Source organism: Rana temporaria, chromosome 2 (genome assembly GCF_905171775.1).
Source record: "Rana temporaria chromosome 2, aRanTem1.1, whole genome shotgun sequence".
Classification (NCBI taxonomy): Eukaryota; Metazoa; Chordata; class Amphibia; order Anura; family Ranidae; genus Rana; species Rana temporaria.
The window spans coordinates 223,211,355-223,230,623 of NC_053490.1; the positions used below are offsets into that span (position 1 = coordinate 223,211,355).

Genomic DNA, 19,269 nt, shown 5'->3' on the forward strand with positions numbered 1-19,269 from the left:
ATGCAGGTTAATTAACAGAAGTTAAAATGCTTACTGGATAGGAAGTGCTGAGACGTGGGGCCAAAATCCCTGTGGGCTTCATGTAATTGTCTGATGCGCTCATCAATGGACACCTTAGAGGAAGAGAAAAAGAAAAGATTATTTCAACACACGATGATGAGCAGCAATTAGGAAGGCAGGATATTATTGTTCTGCAAACCTTAGGGTTTCAGGCAATGAAATGCTGTGTCAGGGCTGTAAAACTCTAAATGACTGTTTTATTTTTATATTGTTTGAGAAACATTTCCCTGTTTAAAACTGGGACACTTCAAAACACTGGAAAACAAATTATCTTACTATAAGCCATATGTCATTCCTTTATGACCTAAGGCTACAGCATTAAGTGGCAAAGGTACCATCTTGCATACTCAGCTAATTTTCAGAAATGTGTTCCTAGTGTACAAACCTATATTGCTATCATTCTTCTTTATTTGTAAATCACCAGGGTATGAAAAATATGAGGCATGAAAGACATTTCAGAGGTCATGAGACATTGCATGCAAAGTAATGTCATTAATAGACTAATGTAAAAATAAGCCTACACCTAGAGGCTTGTTTGAGAACTGAGCAAAAAAAAAGCTGCACTTAATGATATCCTCAAATATAACATCAAATTAGCTGTTTTCATTTTAGTATATGCAGAATGTTAAAGGATGATTGGTAATTTGTTGTTTCTTCTTTTAGACATTCATCATCTATATGTACCTATAGTTTCTATACTTGCTTTCTTAATGCATTCGTTTATACAAGCTTGACAACAAAAATAATAAACAGCATATTATAAGGGTGCCCTAGTCAAACATGAGCATTTAAAATTCTTCTTCGTTACAAAAAGAGAACGGAAGTAAGGGGGAAAAGGGGATAAGAGAAGAAAGAGGAAAAAAGCGTAGGAAAAATAAAAAAATGAAGCAAAAAATGCTTAAAAAAGATAGAAAATATTTAATCAATTTGTTAATAATAGTAGGTAACATCCCATTCAAAATACATTCCGTTTGGAACTCTGGTCTCTAAATTAAAGCTCCAATATACACATTTTCTACTTAGTAATGAAAACCCATTACCTCCTCTAATGGGATTAGGGGATCTAGCACTAGAACCAACTATGTTGGTATTTTTATAGTCCAATATTAGACACATGGTCCTTGAAACAGTCACATAATTGTCTTGTAGTTCTGCCAACATATTTTTTGCTGCAGGTCACACAGGAAATAACATAGATCACATACCTTTTGTGACAATTCACCAACTGCCCAATCCTAAATGAGAGACCATTGACCAATGACTACAGAATGTGGCCATTCTCCAAAGAGGGACAATGAGCAAACCCGCAAATGAACATGCCCGCAGTGTACAGCCATACACATTGACTTTTGTTGGACTGAAACTAACTAAGAAATAGCAAATTGTGGATACTTTCTTGGCCACAAACCAAACCTAAGGAGAGTATCTTCTTTAAACTTCTTTAACTCAGCATCACTCTGTATTATGAATAAATACTTGTGTATAATATGTTTAACCTCATTAAAGTGGTTATAAAGGCAAAATATATATATATTTTTTATCATATTGCATTCTCTGCATGACTGTTCACCCCAGTTCCCCTTAAACACTTGCTTGATCGCAATCTCGATTCAGCACTGTGCCTCTCTGTAACAGCTCTTTTGCCCAGAAGACTTGGCAGCAGTGGGGGCAGATCAAGCCCACATGAGTGCCCCTATAGCAAGTGGCTTGCTAAGGGGACACTCGGAGAAGAGGAGGAGCCAAGGTCACTGGCAGGGGAGCCCAGAAGAATAGGTTCAGGGCCACTCTGTGCAAAACCACTGCACAGAGCAGGTTGTATAACATTTTTATTATTTTCAGAAAAAAAGAAGCTTTACAACTGTTTTAAACTCCATATTGTAACCGGTCACAAAAGCAACCAATAGAGAATCACACTTCTTGTATCCCCTCTTACTTTTTTTTTGGTAAGGCTTTTTTAACCACTTAAGGACCCATTCACGCCGATATACATCGGCAGAATGGCACGGCTGGGCACATCCACGTACATGGCTCTTTAAGCCCAGCCGCAGGGTCGTGCAGGCGTGTGCAATCGACCCAGTCCGAAGCTCCGTGACCGTGGCAGCGGGACTCGCGGACCCGATCGCCTGGAGTCCCGCGATTGGTCCCCGGAGCTGAAGAACGGGAAGAGCTGTGTGTAAACACAGCTTCCCCGTTCTTCACTGTGGCGCTGTCATCGATTGTGTGTTCCCTTATATAGGGAATCACAATCGATTATGTCACACCTACAGCCACACCCCCCTACAGTTAGAAACACACATGAGGTCACACATAACCCCATCAGCGCCCCCTTGTGGTTAACTCCCAAACTGCAATTGTAATTTTCACAGTAAACAATACACAATTAATGCATTGTTTGCTGTGAAAATGACAATGGTCCAAAAAATGTGTCAAAATTGTTCGAAGTGTCTGCCATAATGTCACAGTCATGAAAAAATCGCTGATCGCCGCCATTAGTAGTAAAAATTTTTTTTTTTATAAAAATGCAATAAAACTATCCCCTTTTTTGTAAACGCTATACATTTTGCACAAACCAATCGATAAACGCTTATTGCGATTTTTTTACCAAAAATAGGTAGAAGAATACGTATCGGCCTAAACTGAGGAAAAAAATAAGGTTTTATATATTTTTGGGGGATATTTATTATAGAAAAATGTAAAAAATATTTTTTTTTTTCAAAATTGTCGCTCTATTTTTGTTTATAGCGCAAAAAATAAAAACCGCAGAGGTGATCAAATACCACCAAAAGAAAGCTCTATTTGTGGGGAAAAAAAGGATGCCAATTTTGTTTGGGAGCCACGTCGCACGACCGCGCAATTGTCAGTTAAAGCGACGCAGTGCCGAATCGCAAAAAACTGTCCGGGTCCTTTAGCTGCCGGGTCCGGGTCTTAAGTGGTTAATATGGGATGGAACGCAACTATCAGCCTGGAGAACATTGATTCTTGAAATTGGTTAAAGGTAAGTCTGTACATGGATCCTTTGGTCATTTCACAGTAAAGACCAAATAGAAAATACATACAGCCTAATATTCTAATGATTTGTACAGCTTAAGATTAAAGTTTAGCGCCTGAATACTCAATATAGCAAAAAAATTTAAAAAGGCAAAACAACAGCAAAAACAAACAAAAAGTGCTCTCATCAACATAAAATACAAATTGAATAAACAGCTGACAAGCAAGACACATTAACAATGCAATTGCGAAGTTCAGAGGTGACTCAAAAAGCATAAAAAAACTGCAGAGACAAATAATAGATGTGACTGAGGAATACATTTGGTCATGCACTTATCCTCTCTGATTTGAGAAATACATCAAAATCTATGTGCAATAAATGTTTACAACTAATGCATAATTATTTAGTAAATGATGGTAGAGCTTGCTTTTCTGTTCCTGAAGTATTTATTTGGAAAGGTGCAAGGGACAATAACAGGACCTGTTCACTGCAAAGTAAATTATATTTATTGTATTTCTCTAGCACAAACAATTAAATCTACCATTCACATGCTTGGTAAAAGAAGCAATCAATAAATCTACAACAATTAAATTAAATAAATATATAAAAAGATCTCTGCACAATTTGCAGAGTGCTTTGTATAGTTTTCTTGTAAATGGAGCATTATATTCAAGCAAATATCTATCAAATATTAACAGCATTATGGTACACCAAGGCAGACTAAGTAAGTATAATGGGAACGCATATATTTTTCACCTTTAAACTTCCCTACAACAATTTGTAGCTTATAAATAGTGAAAATTATCCTGTTTTGCAGGTAAAAAAAATGTGCATTTATTATTTCTATCACAGGAGCCTGCAGAGCACTGCACCCACAATCAGTTGATTAAAGATACATTGTCAGGCTCCTGCAAACACTGGGCCGGATTAAGAAAAGAGATACGAAGGCGTATTTCCTGATACGCCGTCGTATGTCTGAGTGCGGTCGGTCGTATCTATGCGCCTGATTCAGAGAATCAGTTACGCATAGATATCCCTAAGATCCGACTGGTGTAAGTGTCTTACACCGTCGTATCTTAGGCTGCATAATCACGCTGGCCGCTAGATGGCGCTTCCGTATAGTTACGCAAGGAATATGCTAATTTGGTATTCACGCCGATTCAGAAACGTACGTCCCGCCGTCGCATTTTTTTACGTCGTTTATGTTAGGCTTTTTTCGGCGTATAGTTACCCCTGCTATATGAGGCGTAGCTAATGTTAAGTATGGCCGTCGTTCCTGAGTTTTGAAAATTTTACGCCGTTTGCGTAAGTCGTTCACGAATAGGGCTGGACGTCATTTACGTTCATGTCGAATCCAATACTTGCGGCGTACTTTGGCGCAATGCACACTGGGATATTTTACGGACGGCGCATGTGCCGTTCAAAAAAAATGTCAAAAACGCAGGGTCAAGTAAAATTTAAATACAACACGCCCCCAACATCCCCATTTGAATTAGGCGGCCTTACGCCACAACACATACGTTACGCCACCGTAACTAAGGGCGCAAGTTCTTTCTGAATACAGAACTTGCGCCCAAAGTTACAGCGGCGTAACCTATCGGAGATACGTTACGCCGGAAGAAAGATGCGCTCATCTTTCTGAAACCGGCCCCTTGTCTACAACTCTGTTTCTGTTCCTCTGTAGGGCTGTCAGTCTCAGAGTTTTTGGAAATGTGAACAGACTACAAGCTCACTGTTAAGCAAACTTTGCAGTCCATTGAAACCACAAGTCTGTCTTCTGCAGTTTCCCATTGCGCTTTGTGAATGATCTGACAGCCTTTTGGGACCTGTGACGTGTTCCAGAAGGCTGCAAAGAAGGGGACCTAGGCAATCCAAGCCAGGTACCAGCTCCCCCGAAAAATATAAATGTGTCCAAGCGGTAGAAGAGTAGGGAGGTGGCAGAAAAGTGGAACTTCCCATTTTGGGTTTTTGCATATACTTCCTTTTTTTTTATTTACTTCATTCAAGACTAAAACATATTTAAAAACATGTACTGTATCTATGCCCAGCCAAGTTGAGCTCTAGGATAATGTTTTCCCTATTTTTAAGGCTGATAAAAATATTGTTTCCAGAGTGGAAAGCTTATATTACTTAAGCATTGAGTCGCAGGATGACTCATATTACCCCGTTCTTTGCTTCATGCCGTCTTTAAATTGATTCTAAAAGTAAACGTTTTTTTATCTTAATTGCATTCCCTGCATGAAGGTAAAAAAAAACTTTTAAGAATAGCTTCCACCACAGCCCCCACCTTGAACCGATTGCGCTCTAGAACTGTGCACATCTGCAGCAGTCCTTCTCCCCTCTCCTGGCTCTTAGAGCAAGAGGGTTAGAACCAGGACACCCTTGTGTAGTTGCAAGTTCAATTAGCAGACTCTGATACTTCAATAGGAGGACAGCCGTACAGGGAAAGGCCTCCAGCAAGAAGCCACATCTGCATGTGCAAAAATGCTGTCTCCTATGGCAACAGTCTTTAACAGTTCCTAACACAAAGTGTAACAGTTCTTTCACCTTCATTACAACTTCTCCTTGTAGTTCTTCAGTGCACTGAGCTCCCGGTCTCTCACTAGACCCACTGATTTCTTAAATCCCTTGGCCTGCTGGGAGAGCCTATATTTTCGGGTGGAGTCAGGTGATCTAGGTTCTGTGCCACCTGGACGGCTGTCTGGGTGGGCATGTGTGTCGTGTTGCCGTGGGCTGCTAGGCCGAAGATGGTGCCTATCCCGGGGCATCTGGCTGCTAGGCTGTATGAGGGCCTATGCAGGGGATTTAAGAAAACCCCTACCCATAAACAGTGCCTATATATGTTTAGCCCTGTCCAGTCAGTGGCAGTCGACCCTTTAAAAGTTTGTAAAATGTTTCATGATGAAATTGTAAACAGTGACTGGGAGCTAAAGGTGTAGGGGTGCCAAGTGGGCTCCCAGCACAATAAAAGAATGCTGACTGTAATGCCTAGTACACACGAGAGGATTTATCCGCGGAAATGGACCGTTTCCACGGATAAATCCTCTGGCGGATTTTGATCTCATGGTTGTACTAACCATGAGATCAAAATCCCCGCGGAATTCCATCCGCGGTGACGTGTCGCGCCGTCGCCGCGATGATGACGCAGCGACGTGCGTGACGCTGTCATATAAGGAATTCCACGCATGCGTCAAATCATTACGCATGCGGGGGATGGATTCGGACAGATTGATCCGGTGAGTCTGTACAGACCAGCGGATCAATCCGTTGGAATGGATTCCAGTGGATAGATTTCTTAGCATGTCAAGAAATTTTTATCCGCTGGAAATCCATCCCCGGGGACAAAAATCCGCGGAAACAGATCCGTTGGATCGTACACACCAGGGGATCTATCCGCTGGAGCCGGTCCGCGGATCAATTCCAGCGGATCGATCCTCTCGTGTGTATGGGGCCTAAGGCTTTATGTAGAAGCTTGGCGTGAAATTCACCACGCTGTTGCCATATCTATGTGTATGGCTGTGGTTAAAGGGTTAAAGGATACAATTATTCCCTATTATAATCTTTGGCAGTCAAATGGCGTCATAACAACAACTTCTGTGTTGGTGGCATAACAACCACTATAGCATTTAAGTAGCTTAAATTAGAACATTTTATTGTAAAAAGATCTGCTTGCATAAAATGGTGTAGCTTTAATTAGTATTAATTATTTTTTCTAGACTAGAATAGCTTTTCATGGTTGAATTTTACTGAATCAATGCAGTCCCCGGTAGGTTATCCAAATTTGTGTCAGATAAAGCAAATAAATATCTTTCAGTTGAACTAGCTTATCACCCTGTAATGATTCAGAGGCTGTAGGGCCATTCTTCTTTCTGAATAATTTCCTTTATGCTAACTATCACATTGAACATTCCCTGTACAACAACAGCACAAGAATGTCAGGAGTCGGGACACTGGATTCCCTGTTGTATTATGTCTTTCCAGGCAGGCAAGTTCAAGTTTCTGGTTTTGCCAATCTAACTTGTATCGACATTTATGAAATTTGGCTTGATTCATATTCGCACTGTGCACAATGACTACTAATACACACGGTAATTAAAATGACTTCATGAAGATACTGGGCTTGACTATGTGCCAATTCGTTAGTAACTGCAAAGTATATTTATCAAGATCTTAGCAAAACAATTATCTCTAACATACATAGGTGCCAAAACTATTAACTTGACAACCCTAAGATGATTTTGTCTTGTGTTATTTGCTGTCAGCTGCTATTATCATGGTATACATGCATTGTTGCTTGTTGCCTTTAAAAATCTTGTTTCTACCACACTCCGTAGCTAAGGGGTGCTCTATGTAATTAGTTCCACCCTTCTTTTACATACTTGTGTCACCATTCACCACATGTACTGTATTCTGCTTGAGCTAGACACACTGGGCCAGATCCACGTAGCGCAGCGTAATTTTAGGCAGGCGTAGCGTATCGTAGTTACGCTACGCCGCCGCTACTTTGAGAGGCAACTGCTGTATTCACAAAGCACTTGCCTCTAAAGTTACGGCAGCGTAGAGTAAATCTGCCGGCGTAAGTGCGCCTAATTCAAAAGAGGCTGGTTGGGGGCGTGTTCTTTGCAAACTAATCGTGACCCCGCGTATTTGACGTTTTTTATGAACGGCGCATGCGCTGTACGTGAAAGAATCCCAGTGAGCATGCTCCAAATTACGCCGCAAATCGTCAATGCTTTAGACGTGAACGTAACTTACGCACAGCCCTATTCGCGAACGACTTACGCAAACGACGTAAAACGTAAAAAAGTCCATACTTAACATTGCGTACGCCTCATATAGCAGGGGTAACTTTACGCCAGAAAAAGCCTTACGTAAACGACGTAAAAAAATGCGCCGGGCGGACTTACGTTTGTGAATCGGCGTATCTATCTAATTTGCATATTCCTCACGTAAATCTACGGAAGCGCCACCTAGCGACCAGTGTAAATATGCAACTAAGATACGACGGTGTAAGAGGCTTATGCCAGTCGGATATTAGCCAAATTCCGGCGTATCTTGTTTTCTGAATACAGAAAAAAGATACGCCGAAGCATTCTAGAAGTTACGTGGCATATCAATAGATACGCCAGCGTAACTTCTTCATGCATCCGGGTCACTATGTTTTTTGTCCTATCTGTTGTTCATCTGTCATGAGCTGCACAAGTTTTTGGATTAAAGCTTTCTATGATAAGCATCATGTCATTTGGATCAAGTCACTGTCTTCCAAACTGCTGAGACTGTAATTTAAGTGATTTCACCACAACTAGATCAGTTTTAGAAATCACACTGTCAGTGTTTAGATTGCAGAAACAGAACAGCTGAATACTGTATGCTCCATATATATTGTAAACTAGCAGATCATATCTATTTTATTGATCTCTCTATTTCAAAGTATAACTAAAGGCACAACTTTTTTTTTGTTTTTGAATAGAGTGGAGAGCGATGTCAGGTTTTTATTGCTGTCTGTGTCCCTGTGTCTATTAGTTCTGTTTTTATCACCAAAAATGTTATATAATCCCAAATTTTGGGTTGTCACCAGTGCAGGATTAAAGAGAAATATTCCAATGGACACACTAATTCTGTTGATAACCTGGGATTCACCAATACACAATACCAGTGCTACAAAACCAAAATAACTAAATTAATTTATCCATGTCATTAATACAGATGTGAAAGTATGTATTTGTGCAAACTAAAAATAAGTCCTTGTGTATACACTCTTGTGCAAATAAATGCAATAATAAATGTCCACAGCAAAATTATATAGTTCTCCCCACTAATTCACCACTGTGCAGAAAACGTAATTTCAAATGGTCTCTCACCAGCTCATAAGACCCTTTGATGGTAATGGTTTAAGTAAGACAGGATGTGATATGCAAAAGTGCCAGTTCTTTCCAGGGGTCTGCTCTAGACTTCCATCAATCTCCTGGATACATGCCTTAGACCTCTCAAGAGGAAGCCAAAGGATCACTTCATAGTGTAGCAAGTTATAAAACACAGCTTTGTTTTACTTAAAATTCCATTAAAGCGGACGTTCACCCGTATATATGACCTTTTCCCCTTAGATTCCTGCTCGTTTTGTCTAGGGGAATCGGCTAGTTGTTTTAAAATATGAGCCGTACTTACGGTTTACGAGATGCATCTTCTCTGTCGCTTCCGGGTATGGGCTGCGGGACTGGGCGTTCCTATTTTGATTGACAGTCTTCCGAGAGCCTTCCGACGGTCGCATCCATCGCGTCACGATTTTCCGAAAGAAGCCGAACGTCGGTGCGCAGGCGCAGTATAGAGCCGCACCGACGTTCGGCTTCTTTCGGCTACTAGTGAAGCGATGGATGCGACCGTCGGAAGCCTCTCGGAAGACTGTCAATCAAGAAGGAACGCCCGCTCCCGAAGACCCATACCCGGAAGCGACGGAGAAGATGCATCTCGAAAACGGGTAAGTACTGCTCATATTTTAAAACAACTAGCCGATTCCCCTAGACAAAACAAGCAGGAATCTAAGGGGAAAAGGTCAAAAAATAAATAAATGGGTGAACTCCCGCTTTAAATAGGTCTAATTCAAATCACTATGGCCCAGATTCACAAAGGAGATACGACGGAGTATCTCAGATACTCCGTCGTATCTCTCAGAGTATCTATGCGACTGATTCATAGAATCAGTTACGCATAGATATACCTAAGATCGGACATGTGTAATTGTTTTACACTGTCGGATCTTAGGATGCAGTACCGCGGCCGCCGTTGGGAGGAGTTCGCGTCGTAAACCAGCGTCGGGTATGCAAATTAGGAGTTACGGCGATCCACGACGGATTTTCGCGTTCGCTACGTCGCCGCTAGTCTAGTTTCCCGTCGCAAAGTTAGTCTTCGTTTTGGGTGCCTTAACTTTACACAGCACACGTATGTGCTGTATAAAGTATGGCCGTCGTTCCCGCGTCGAAATTAAAAAATTAACGTTGTTTGCGTAAGCCGTCCGGAAATACGGAATTACGCTACGCGCGTCGCCGTTCGAAAAAATGACGTCACGTCGCGCAAAACACGGCGGGTAATTCAAAAGGGAGCATGCGCAGTAGGTCCGGCGCGGGAGCGTGCCTAATTTAAATGGCACACGCCCCTTTGAATTACGCGGGCTTACGCCGGAGGCCGCCGGCGTAGTTTTCATCGCAAGTGCTTTGTGAATCAGGCACTTGCGATGAAAACTACGATACGTTACGCCGCCGCACTTCTTCCTGAAACTGGCCCTATGTCACCATGTCTGTATGTCTGTGTGTGTCTTAACTCCTTCCTCGTTAAAACTAAAATAAAGTTTACCAGTAAAAATGGAAGAGCTGACATGGTACATAAACTTAGGTTCATTTGTTTAATAAGCAGAGTATGACTTTGATTTTCTCATATAAAATTACATGCTATGAAAACACATGCAAATGTATTTTACTGTATATTGAAAATTATATTTAAGTTTTTAAGTGGTTCACTAAAAGTTGAAAGAAATTCATTTTTTAATGCAACATGCATCTGAATATTGGAAAAGATAAACATTGTAAAAAAGGCTTATGTCTTGCTGGCAGCTATTCATCAGTTGTAATGTACTAACATAAAAGAATGAGGCGTAAGTCTGTGTTCAATACGAATATCCAATGCAGGGCAGTATTAAAAAGTAGTTACCTCTCCTGCAAAAGCACAGACATTTTAACGTCAGCTGTCTTTACTTCAGTTTAGTAAATCATCCCCACATCTTTTTGTGAAACAGTGTTAATGCCTATGTTGATGAGCATTCATTCATATCTGATGGGCTTTGCATTTTCATACTAGTCTATAGGAATTCAAAACCTATTTGACACAAGTCAAATGCAGGGCAACAAGAAGTCAACAGCAGGTCAAATAAACCTGTCAATGATTTGTGAATGATGACTCAGATATAATAGATTTACATAAGAGTCATGGCTTAACGTGGAGGTGTATACATTATGCCGCGTACACACCATCACTTTATGTGATGAAAAAAACCGACATTTAATTGTGAAATAAAAAACGACGTTTTTGAAACTTAAATTTTCAAAAACGACGTTGCCTACACACCATCGTTTTGGCACCAGTACTGAAACCAAAGGGGAGGGTATATACACAGCAATTGTAAAAAAGAGACGGGCACACACATCTAAATGTAAACACCCTCTGTGGTTAGGCACCTTCCTGGATTCCAACTGCCCAAACATGGAGGGCAACCTGACAGCTCACACAGCCTTCCCGCCCAGCACTTCAGCTTCCCTGACGAACCCTGCAGACACACAAGATGCTTGCCTGCTGATCTTTGCACACAGGTCAGCCACCATCCAACGGACTCAGCACTGTGGAGCCCGGACATCAGGACTGCCCTTTACACTGAAATGCCTTCTTTCCTGCTACTGAAGTGAGTGTATTTTAGTACTTTTATTGTATCTAATTTATTGAACTCTTTACATTTATTTGGGTGTGCCCTCCTTCTCACTTTTTTAATTTTCATATAGGTAGCTCAGGACCTATTCTCAGTGGAGCAGTACCATCCTCTTACCCCTCTTGAATACCTCCTCCAACTATCTAGTCTTTTCGTCCCATACCAGCTATACTCATTGGACGCCGACATCGCTATAGCATATTCCTTTCCTTTGCACAGAAACTCTATGGTAAATAAAAGGACAGAGTCATTAATCCCCTTCTCTTTTGCTCAATACTCACTAACACTAAACTTGAAAATGCTCAGTCCAAAGCACCCTTGCATTAATTCAGAACCTGAAGGGGTTACATACAGGTCTCTCATGTTTCTGAATGAACACAGGAGTACTTAGTACTGAGTATTCCCATGTTCATGAAAGACATGTTTACCATTTTGCCCTGGCCATTCTAATGCCGCGTACACACGATCGTTTTTCGGGTTGTAAAAAATGAAGTTTTTTTTTAATGTCATTAAAAACGATTGTGTGTGGGCTCCAGAGCATTTTTCACCATGTAAAAAATGGGCATTAAAAATTTCGAACATGCTCTAATTTTTCACTACGTTTTTAACGTTGTAAAAAATGGTCGTGTGTGGGCTTTAACGACGTGAAAAAAACGTGCATGCTCAGAAGCAAGTTATGAGGCGGGAGCGCTTGTTCTGGTAATACTAGCATTCATAATGGAGTAAACACATTCATCACGCTGTAACAGACTGAAAAGCGCGAATTGTTTTTTACTAACACGAAATCAGGAAACGCAGCCCCAAGGGTGGCGCCATCCGAATGAAACTTTCCCTTTATAGTGACGTTGTACGTATTGTACGTCACCACGCTTTGCTAGAGCATTTTTTTTCCACGATCCTGTGTAGGCTAGGCCATTTTAACGATTGGGTTGAAAAAAACATTGTTTTTTTCTAGACCATTAAAAACATCATTTTTTACAACCCAAAAAATGGTTGTGTGTACACGGCATAAGGATAAAAGATGCTGATGAGACAGGATGCTGATCTTATCACCAATAGAGGTTGGAGGCGAGCACCAGGGATTGGAGGGAACATAAATATGGAAGAGCAGAAGGAACAGAATGCACACAAATTATAGAGACAGAGGGCTAAGGAGGATACATGTAGGGGATCAGTTTAAAGGCACACAATGGAGTGAAGGGCACACTCTGGGGGTGGTGAAGGTGGGGGGATGCTCACAATTTTTATAAATGGCTGTGATTGACTGTTGGCCAGTCACTGATCACAGCTATTAATGAACTGCCAGAGTCTGGGGGACCCTTCTGCTGGAGTGACCATAAGCTTATAGTCTAAGTGAGTGTTGCTGATGTAAGGTTACTGAGCTGGCCTACTACAAACAGTTATGTTGTTTGTTTTCTGCCATACAATCATGGCAGTAAAAGGGTTACACATAATTTCCATTAAACTGGAAAGTCTTTAGATGATTCTAACCTCTATTCAAATCGAACCTACAGTATTTGGGGCTGTAGTATGCAATCCGTGTTACCCAGTGGCATTAGAATTATATTCTAATTTCTTTTGTAAGACAGTGAAGAAAAGAATTATGTTGTGCAAAGTACAGTAACCCAAATCAGCCAAAGTTAATCCTTCATCATTTAAAAGCAGTTACAGCAATGAAAGATAATGGTTAACTGCCGGTTATGGGTTACAAACCTTTTCACTGCCTTTTGCCTTATTAAACAATCTGGAATGTCTAACATTTAGCAGGAGACCTTCAATGTTGTACTTTTTACCCAGGCAGTTCAATGTATGAACAAAGTTTCCCCAATGTCAGAAATCTTTTTTCTTTGCAGAAATTTAACATTTTAAAATATGGTAACTTTTTACCTCTGAGACCAGTTTTTCTATCATTTATGATTTTATAACATGAAAAAGGGTTTCTGTGTACGTTCTGTTTGATATTCCATCTTTTTCTGCTGAAGAAAATTTTGATGACTAGCTCAGATCTTGTCTGGATTAGCAAACTGCAACTGATAAGCAGAGTAGATGGTAAACTTGATAAGACTTTATCACTTTGCATTGACTAAGACATGTAAGAAATATTTGTGTTGATTTATCTTAATGCTAAAACCTCTATCAGATAAGTGCTGAGAAATTATTCACACCTCAACACAACACAAAGGCCATATTTAGTTAGAATTACTATACAGTATAATTGAACTTTATAGTGTATAATCTATAGCAGCTGTCACTAAATGGCGGCCCGCGGTCCGAGTCCGGCCCGAGTGCCGCTTCTGCCCGGACCGCCAGTATAATTCTAAAATGACAGCAAGCGTTGGTTTGCTGGGACCGCTGGGGTTTCCCCAGCAACCAGTGACGCTGCGTGCATGCGTGCGCGCGCCTGCCCCCCTGCTCCTCGCCGTAGGTCCGGAGTTCACAGAAGACTCACGGACAGCGATTAGGGGTGTGACGTCACGCGCGCCCCGCCCCCTGCTTTCCCGGGTCCACTTCTGGCTCTCCTTGCAAATAGGGGCGTGATGTCACGTGCGCTCCGCCCCCTGCTGCTCGCGGTTTCGGAATCCTGGCTCCTTATCTCGCAGCTTCCACCCCCTTCGGTATTTCAGTGCCCTCCTGCATTCAAGGTATGTGGGCCATTAGTGATAACTCCATGGCATATTTCTATTGTGCACACTGCTGGGCATATGTTGTTAACATTAAGGGGCACTCTGATGGAAAATGTTATTTTAAGGGGCACACTTATGGGCACATTTAATTGTAAGGGGCACACTGATGAGTATATTTTTAATGTGCACAGTGATGGGCATATTTTGTTAAGGGGCACACTGATGGACACATTTTCTTGTGCCCATCAGAGTGTCCCTTAACATAAAATGTGCCCATCAGCGTGCACTTAAAAAATATACCCATCCGCGTGCACCTTAAAATTAAATGTGCCCATCAGAGTGCCCCTTAAAATAAAAGGTGCCCATCAGCGTGACCCTTATTTTATGTTAAGGGGCACGCTGATGGGCATATTTTATGTTAAGGGGAACTCTGATGGGCAAATTTTATGTTAAGGGGCACGCTGTTGGACATATTTTATGTTAAGGGGCCCTCTGATGGGCAAATTTTATGTTAAGGGCCACATTTTGTTGTGCCCATCAGAGTGCCCCTTAACATAAAATTTGCCCGTTAGAGTGTCCCTTAACATTAAATGTGCCCATCAACGTGACCCTTATTTTATGTTAAGGGACACGCTGATGGGCATATTTTATGTTAAGGAGGACTCTGACGGGAATGCCTGATGTAAAGGGGCGCTGTGATGGGGACACCGGATGTAAAGGGGCGCTCTGATGGGGGCACCTGATGTAAAGGGGGCGCTGCTGTGATGGGGGCACCTGATGTAAAGGGGGCGCTGCTGTGATGGGGACACCTGATGTAAAGGGGCGCTGTGATGGGGACACCTGATGTAAAGGGGCGCTGTGATGGGGACACCTGATGTAAAGGGGCGCTGTGATGGGGACACCTGATGTAAAGGGGCGCTGTGATGGGGACACCTGATGTAAAGGGGCGCTGTGATGGGGACACCTGATGTAAAGGGGCGCTGTGATGGGGACACCTGATGTAAAGGGGCGCTGTGATGGGGACACCTGATGTAAAGGGGCGCTGTGATGGGGACACCTGATGTAAAGAAGCTCTGTGATGGGGACACCCGATGTAAATGGGCGCTGCTGTGATGGGGACACATGTGACTACAATCTTTCTGAGTCATAGCACAGACTTGAGATTCGGACCTCGGCCCAAAGAAAATTTTGGCGACCGGACCTCCTTGAATTTTAATTCAGTACCCCTGATCTATAGTATATTAAGATAGGAAAAACAGATACCTATATATGGAGTTAAAAGATTGTATAAAACACACTTGTCTGAAAGTTCATGTATTGATGTGAATATATGAAAATTATTACAGCAGATTATTTTAAAGAACTAAAACTTCAGTTAAGAGTGGAAAATCAAGTCTCTTAGCTTATCCCTTTCTAATAAACGGTATGGCCCTGTGCTGCTTGTCGATAAATGTGGACATTCATTGCTCAGTGTACATATATTTGGGTGAAAAAGGTATTTATTGTATGTATAAAATTCACATGTATGTAGCACCCTCTAGTGTGCTACTAGTGCTAGTGCAGGAACATTTATGTTAAGACTACTATGTGAGGCAGAAATTGGTTCAGGATTACTACAGGGTAGGCTGGATGGCTCTACAAAAGCAGGTCTCTGATACCTCCCCCTGGATATGGAAGTTTAAGAAATTTCTAGAAGTTAGTGGGCGGAGGCCATGAAGACCTGATCTGCATGCTTAACTACTTGCTCTCGCAGGTGCCATCGCCGCCGGGCACACGCGATTGCTCGTTACAGAGCGGGGACTGGGAGCTGTGTGTGTAAACACACAGCTCCCGGTCCTGTCAGGGGGGGAAATGCTGATCCTCTGTTCATACAATGTATGAACAGAAGATCAGAGATTTCCCCTAGTGAGGCCACCACCCCTACAGTTAGAACACACCCAGGGACATACTTAACCCCTTCCCCGCCCCCTAGTGTTAATGTTAATGGTCCCAAAAATGTGTCAAAAGTGTCCGAAGTGTCAACCATAATGTCGCAGTACCGAAAAAAAATCGCTGATCGCCGCCATTACCAGTAAAAAAAAAATATTAATAAAAATGCCATAAAAATACCCCCTATTTTGTAAACGCTATAACTTTTGCGCAAACCAATCAATAAACGCTTGTTGAGATTTTTTTTTACGAAAAATATGTAGAAGAATACTTATCGGCCTAAACTGAGGAAAAAATAATGTTTTTATATATTTTTGGGGGATATTTATTACAGCAAAAAGTAAAAAATATTTTTTTTTTCACAATTGTTGCTCTATTTTTGTTTATAGCGCAAAAACTAAAAACCGCAGAGGTGATCAAATACAACCAAAAGAAAGCTCTATTTGTGGGGAAAAAAGGACGCCAATTTTGTTTGGGAGCCAAGTCGCACGACCGCGCAATTGTCAGTTAAAGCGACGCAGAGCCGAATCGCAAAAAGTACTCTGGTCTTTGACCAGCAATATGGTCCGGGGGTTAAGTGGTTAAGAGAGACTGACCAATCCTGAGGCAGAATGTCCTTCCAGGGTGGATGGATCAGGCCTTAAATATGACAGAGCTGAGCCAGCAAAGGAGTTGGTGGAAGATGGAGTGCTGATGAGTCTGTTGGTGGCCTAGAAAGGACCCCTGTGTCAATGGTGGGCTCTAGCTCCAGGCTGGGCTCAGGCTGGCTTGGGAAGATCCTGACAGCATTTCAGTTTGGAAAGGAATCTTGTCTAAGGAGCAGCAGAGAGCAAAGAGGACAGAGTGAGTTCATTGGCACATCCGGGGATTCACAGGAGAGAGACTGCCACATGTAGCAAGCTTTCAGGAGGACAGCACTGTGCTTAGCCCTTTCTATCCCTTGCCCTGGGAGATCTTCAAAGCATCCAGGTGGACAAGCACGTGTTCTGTGCAAGTCCATGCACTGTGTTTATGGCCTTTTGTCAGTTGCATTTTGTGAGTACCCACTTTTACACAAAAATTGTTTTTCTAATAAATACTCTTTAATAATTAATTAACTGTCTGGAACCATGAATCAGACTGAGACAAAAAATGCAGTACAAATCACATCTTTTATGTAATAGTAAAAATAGTACAGATCAGGATTGTAGTCAAAACATAACCCAGGGTACAAAAGCCAAAACGGGTGATCAGACAAGCCGGTAATCAGAAAGCCATGAATCAGCGTAGTCAGAAGCCAAAGATCATGATCAGGAAATAGAAGGGACATCAGTTGCCCACTGCCCACTGCAAAGAATGGGCAGCGCTTCCATAGTGAATGAAAAGCACTTCGGAAGCTCTGTAACACAGGAGTTTTTAACCCCTTCTTTGGTATTAAAAGTGCCCCACTAGCGGCCGAAAAGTGCCGCTTAAACATTGCTAAAGCGCCGCTAAAATGAGCAGTGCTTTAGCGCTAACGTGGCCCCAGTGGGAAAGGGGTATAACAGGAACTCAGCAGAGACACTTAGGATATGTTGACCAAAGGTGAAGGCACGAAAGGAATGAACAAGGCAATTTAAAGAAGGGCCTGGCTGTAAGCTGGACTAACGAACAGGTAAAAACCAGGTGAGCCACTGTGGAAGCAATGAGTGCTAACAATCATCCCACAGCTGAGCTGCCTGAGCACTGAGAAGGGAGCTGCTAAGCGCCCAGCCCTCACAGTACCCCCTCTTTAATGACCCCTTCCCTTTGGAGGGGCACCAGGTTTGAGAGGAAAACATCTATGAAAAGCACAGAGGAGGGCAGGAGCATGTACGTCCGAGGATGAGACCCAAGAGAGTTCCTTCGAACCATAACCTCTCCAATGAATAAGGTACTGTGTGCTCCAATGAAAGCTACGGAAGTCAATGAGAGAATGTATTTCATACTCCTGAGTTGTTGTTGAGAACATCACTAAATTCACAGTTTTCCTCTGGCAATGAGGAGATGTGACCATAATCACTTTCTGAAACATGTTTTACTGCATTGTGGTGACCAAGAAAAAATCGCAGCAGGATGCCAATCAAAAGAGGGATTATGCCTCTGTAATCAAGGATAACCAATGACCACTCTGTAATGAGGTGGGAAAATTACTTAAAATTCGATTATCTCATGGTAAAGAGCCCTAAATGAGAATGACAAACGCGATCAACTCCTCAAGATTCCTAGGTATGTCTCGGGCTGCAATCTCATCTTTAAAGGGGTTGTAAAGGTAAAAAAAATGTCCCTAAATAGCTTCCTTTACCTTAGTGCAGTCCTCCTTCACTTACCTCATCCTTCGATTTTGCTTTTAAATGTCCTTATTTCTTCTGAGAAATCCTCACTTCCTGTTCTTCTGTCTGTAACTACACACAGTAATGCAAGGCATACTCCCTGGTGTGGAGAAAGCCTTTTGAGGGGGGAGGGGGTGAGCAGGAGGGTCAGGACCCTCTCTACTTTGCAGATAGAGAAAGTAGCTGTGTGTTAGTGGGTGTCCTGACCCTCCTGCTCGCCCCCTCCCCCCTCAAGAGGCTTTCTCCACACCAGGGAGAAAGCCTTGCATTACTGTGTGTAGTTACAGATAGAAGAACAGGAAGTGAGGATTTCTCAGAAGAAATAAGGACATTTAAAAGCAAAATCGAAGCATGAGTTAGGTGAAGGAGGACTGCACTGAGGTAAAGGAAGCTATTTAGGGACATTTTTTTTACCTTTACAACCCCTTTATTGTTATCTGGGAAACCATGAGAAAAAGCAGCTATGGAAGCCTCATTGTTCCAACCAACCTCTGCTGCCAGAGTATGGAACTCAATCAGCAACAGTTCTCTTACTCTGTTTGATGGACATGAGGCCTTTGGCAGCAGAAGTGGAGCAAGTGGTAATGTCAAATACCCTTTTAAAGGAGGCCACAAACTCAGGCTAATTCCAGACAACAGATTTTTGCATCTCCCATAGAGGGTTTTCCCAATCCAAGGCTCTATCAGAAAGCAAAGAAATAATGAAGTCTACTTTGCTTCTGCCCATAGAGAATGCCTGGGGTAGCCTCTCAAAGTATATTCCAACCTGGTTGAGAAACCCTCTGTATTGAACTTACCCCCAAAATTCTGGGAAAGTGGAGCAGAACCAGACATACCTCTTACTGAAGTAATATTAGTGGCAGGTGT

General features: G+C 42.1%; 1 protein-coding gene across 2 annotated transcripts in view; it reads right to left on the minus strand.

Annotated features, from left to right (window-relative positions):
• The window catches only part of DMD (dystrophin), a 2,981,380-nt gene that overhangs the window by 529,408 nt on the left and 2,432,703 nt on the right, over positions 1-19,269 (minus strand). For both annotated transcript variants that reach the window (XM_040336499.1, XM_040336500.1), the window contains one exon: positions 35-113. In XM_040336499.1, the coding sequence (XP_040192433.1) occupies positions 35-113 (79 nt within the window). The remainder of the gene's footprint in view (positions 1-34; positions 114-19,269) is intronic.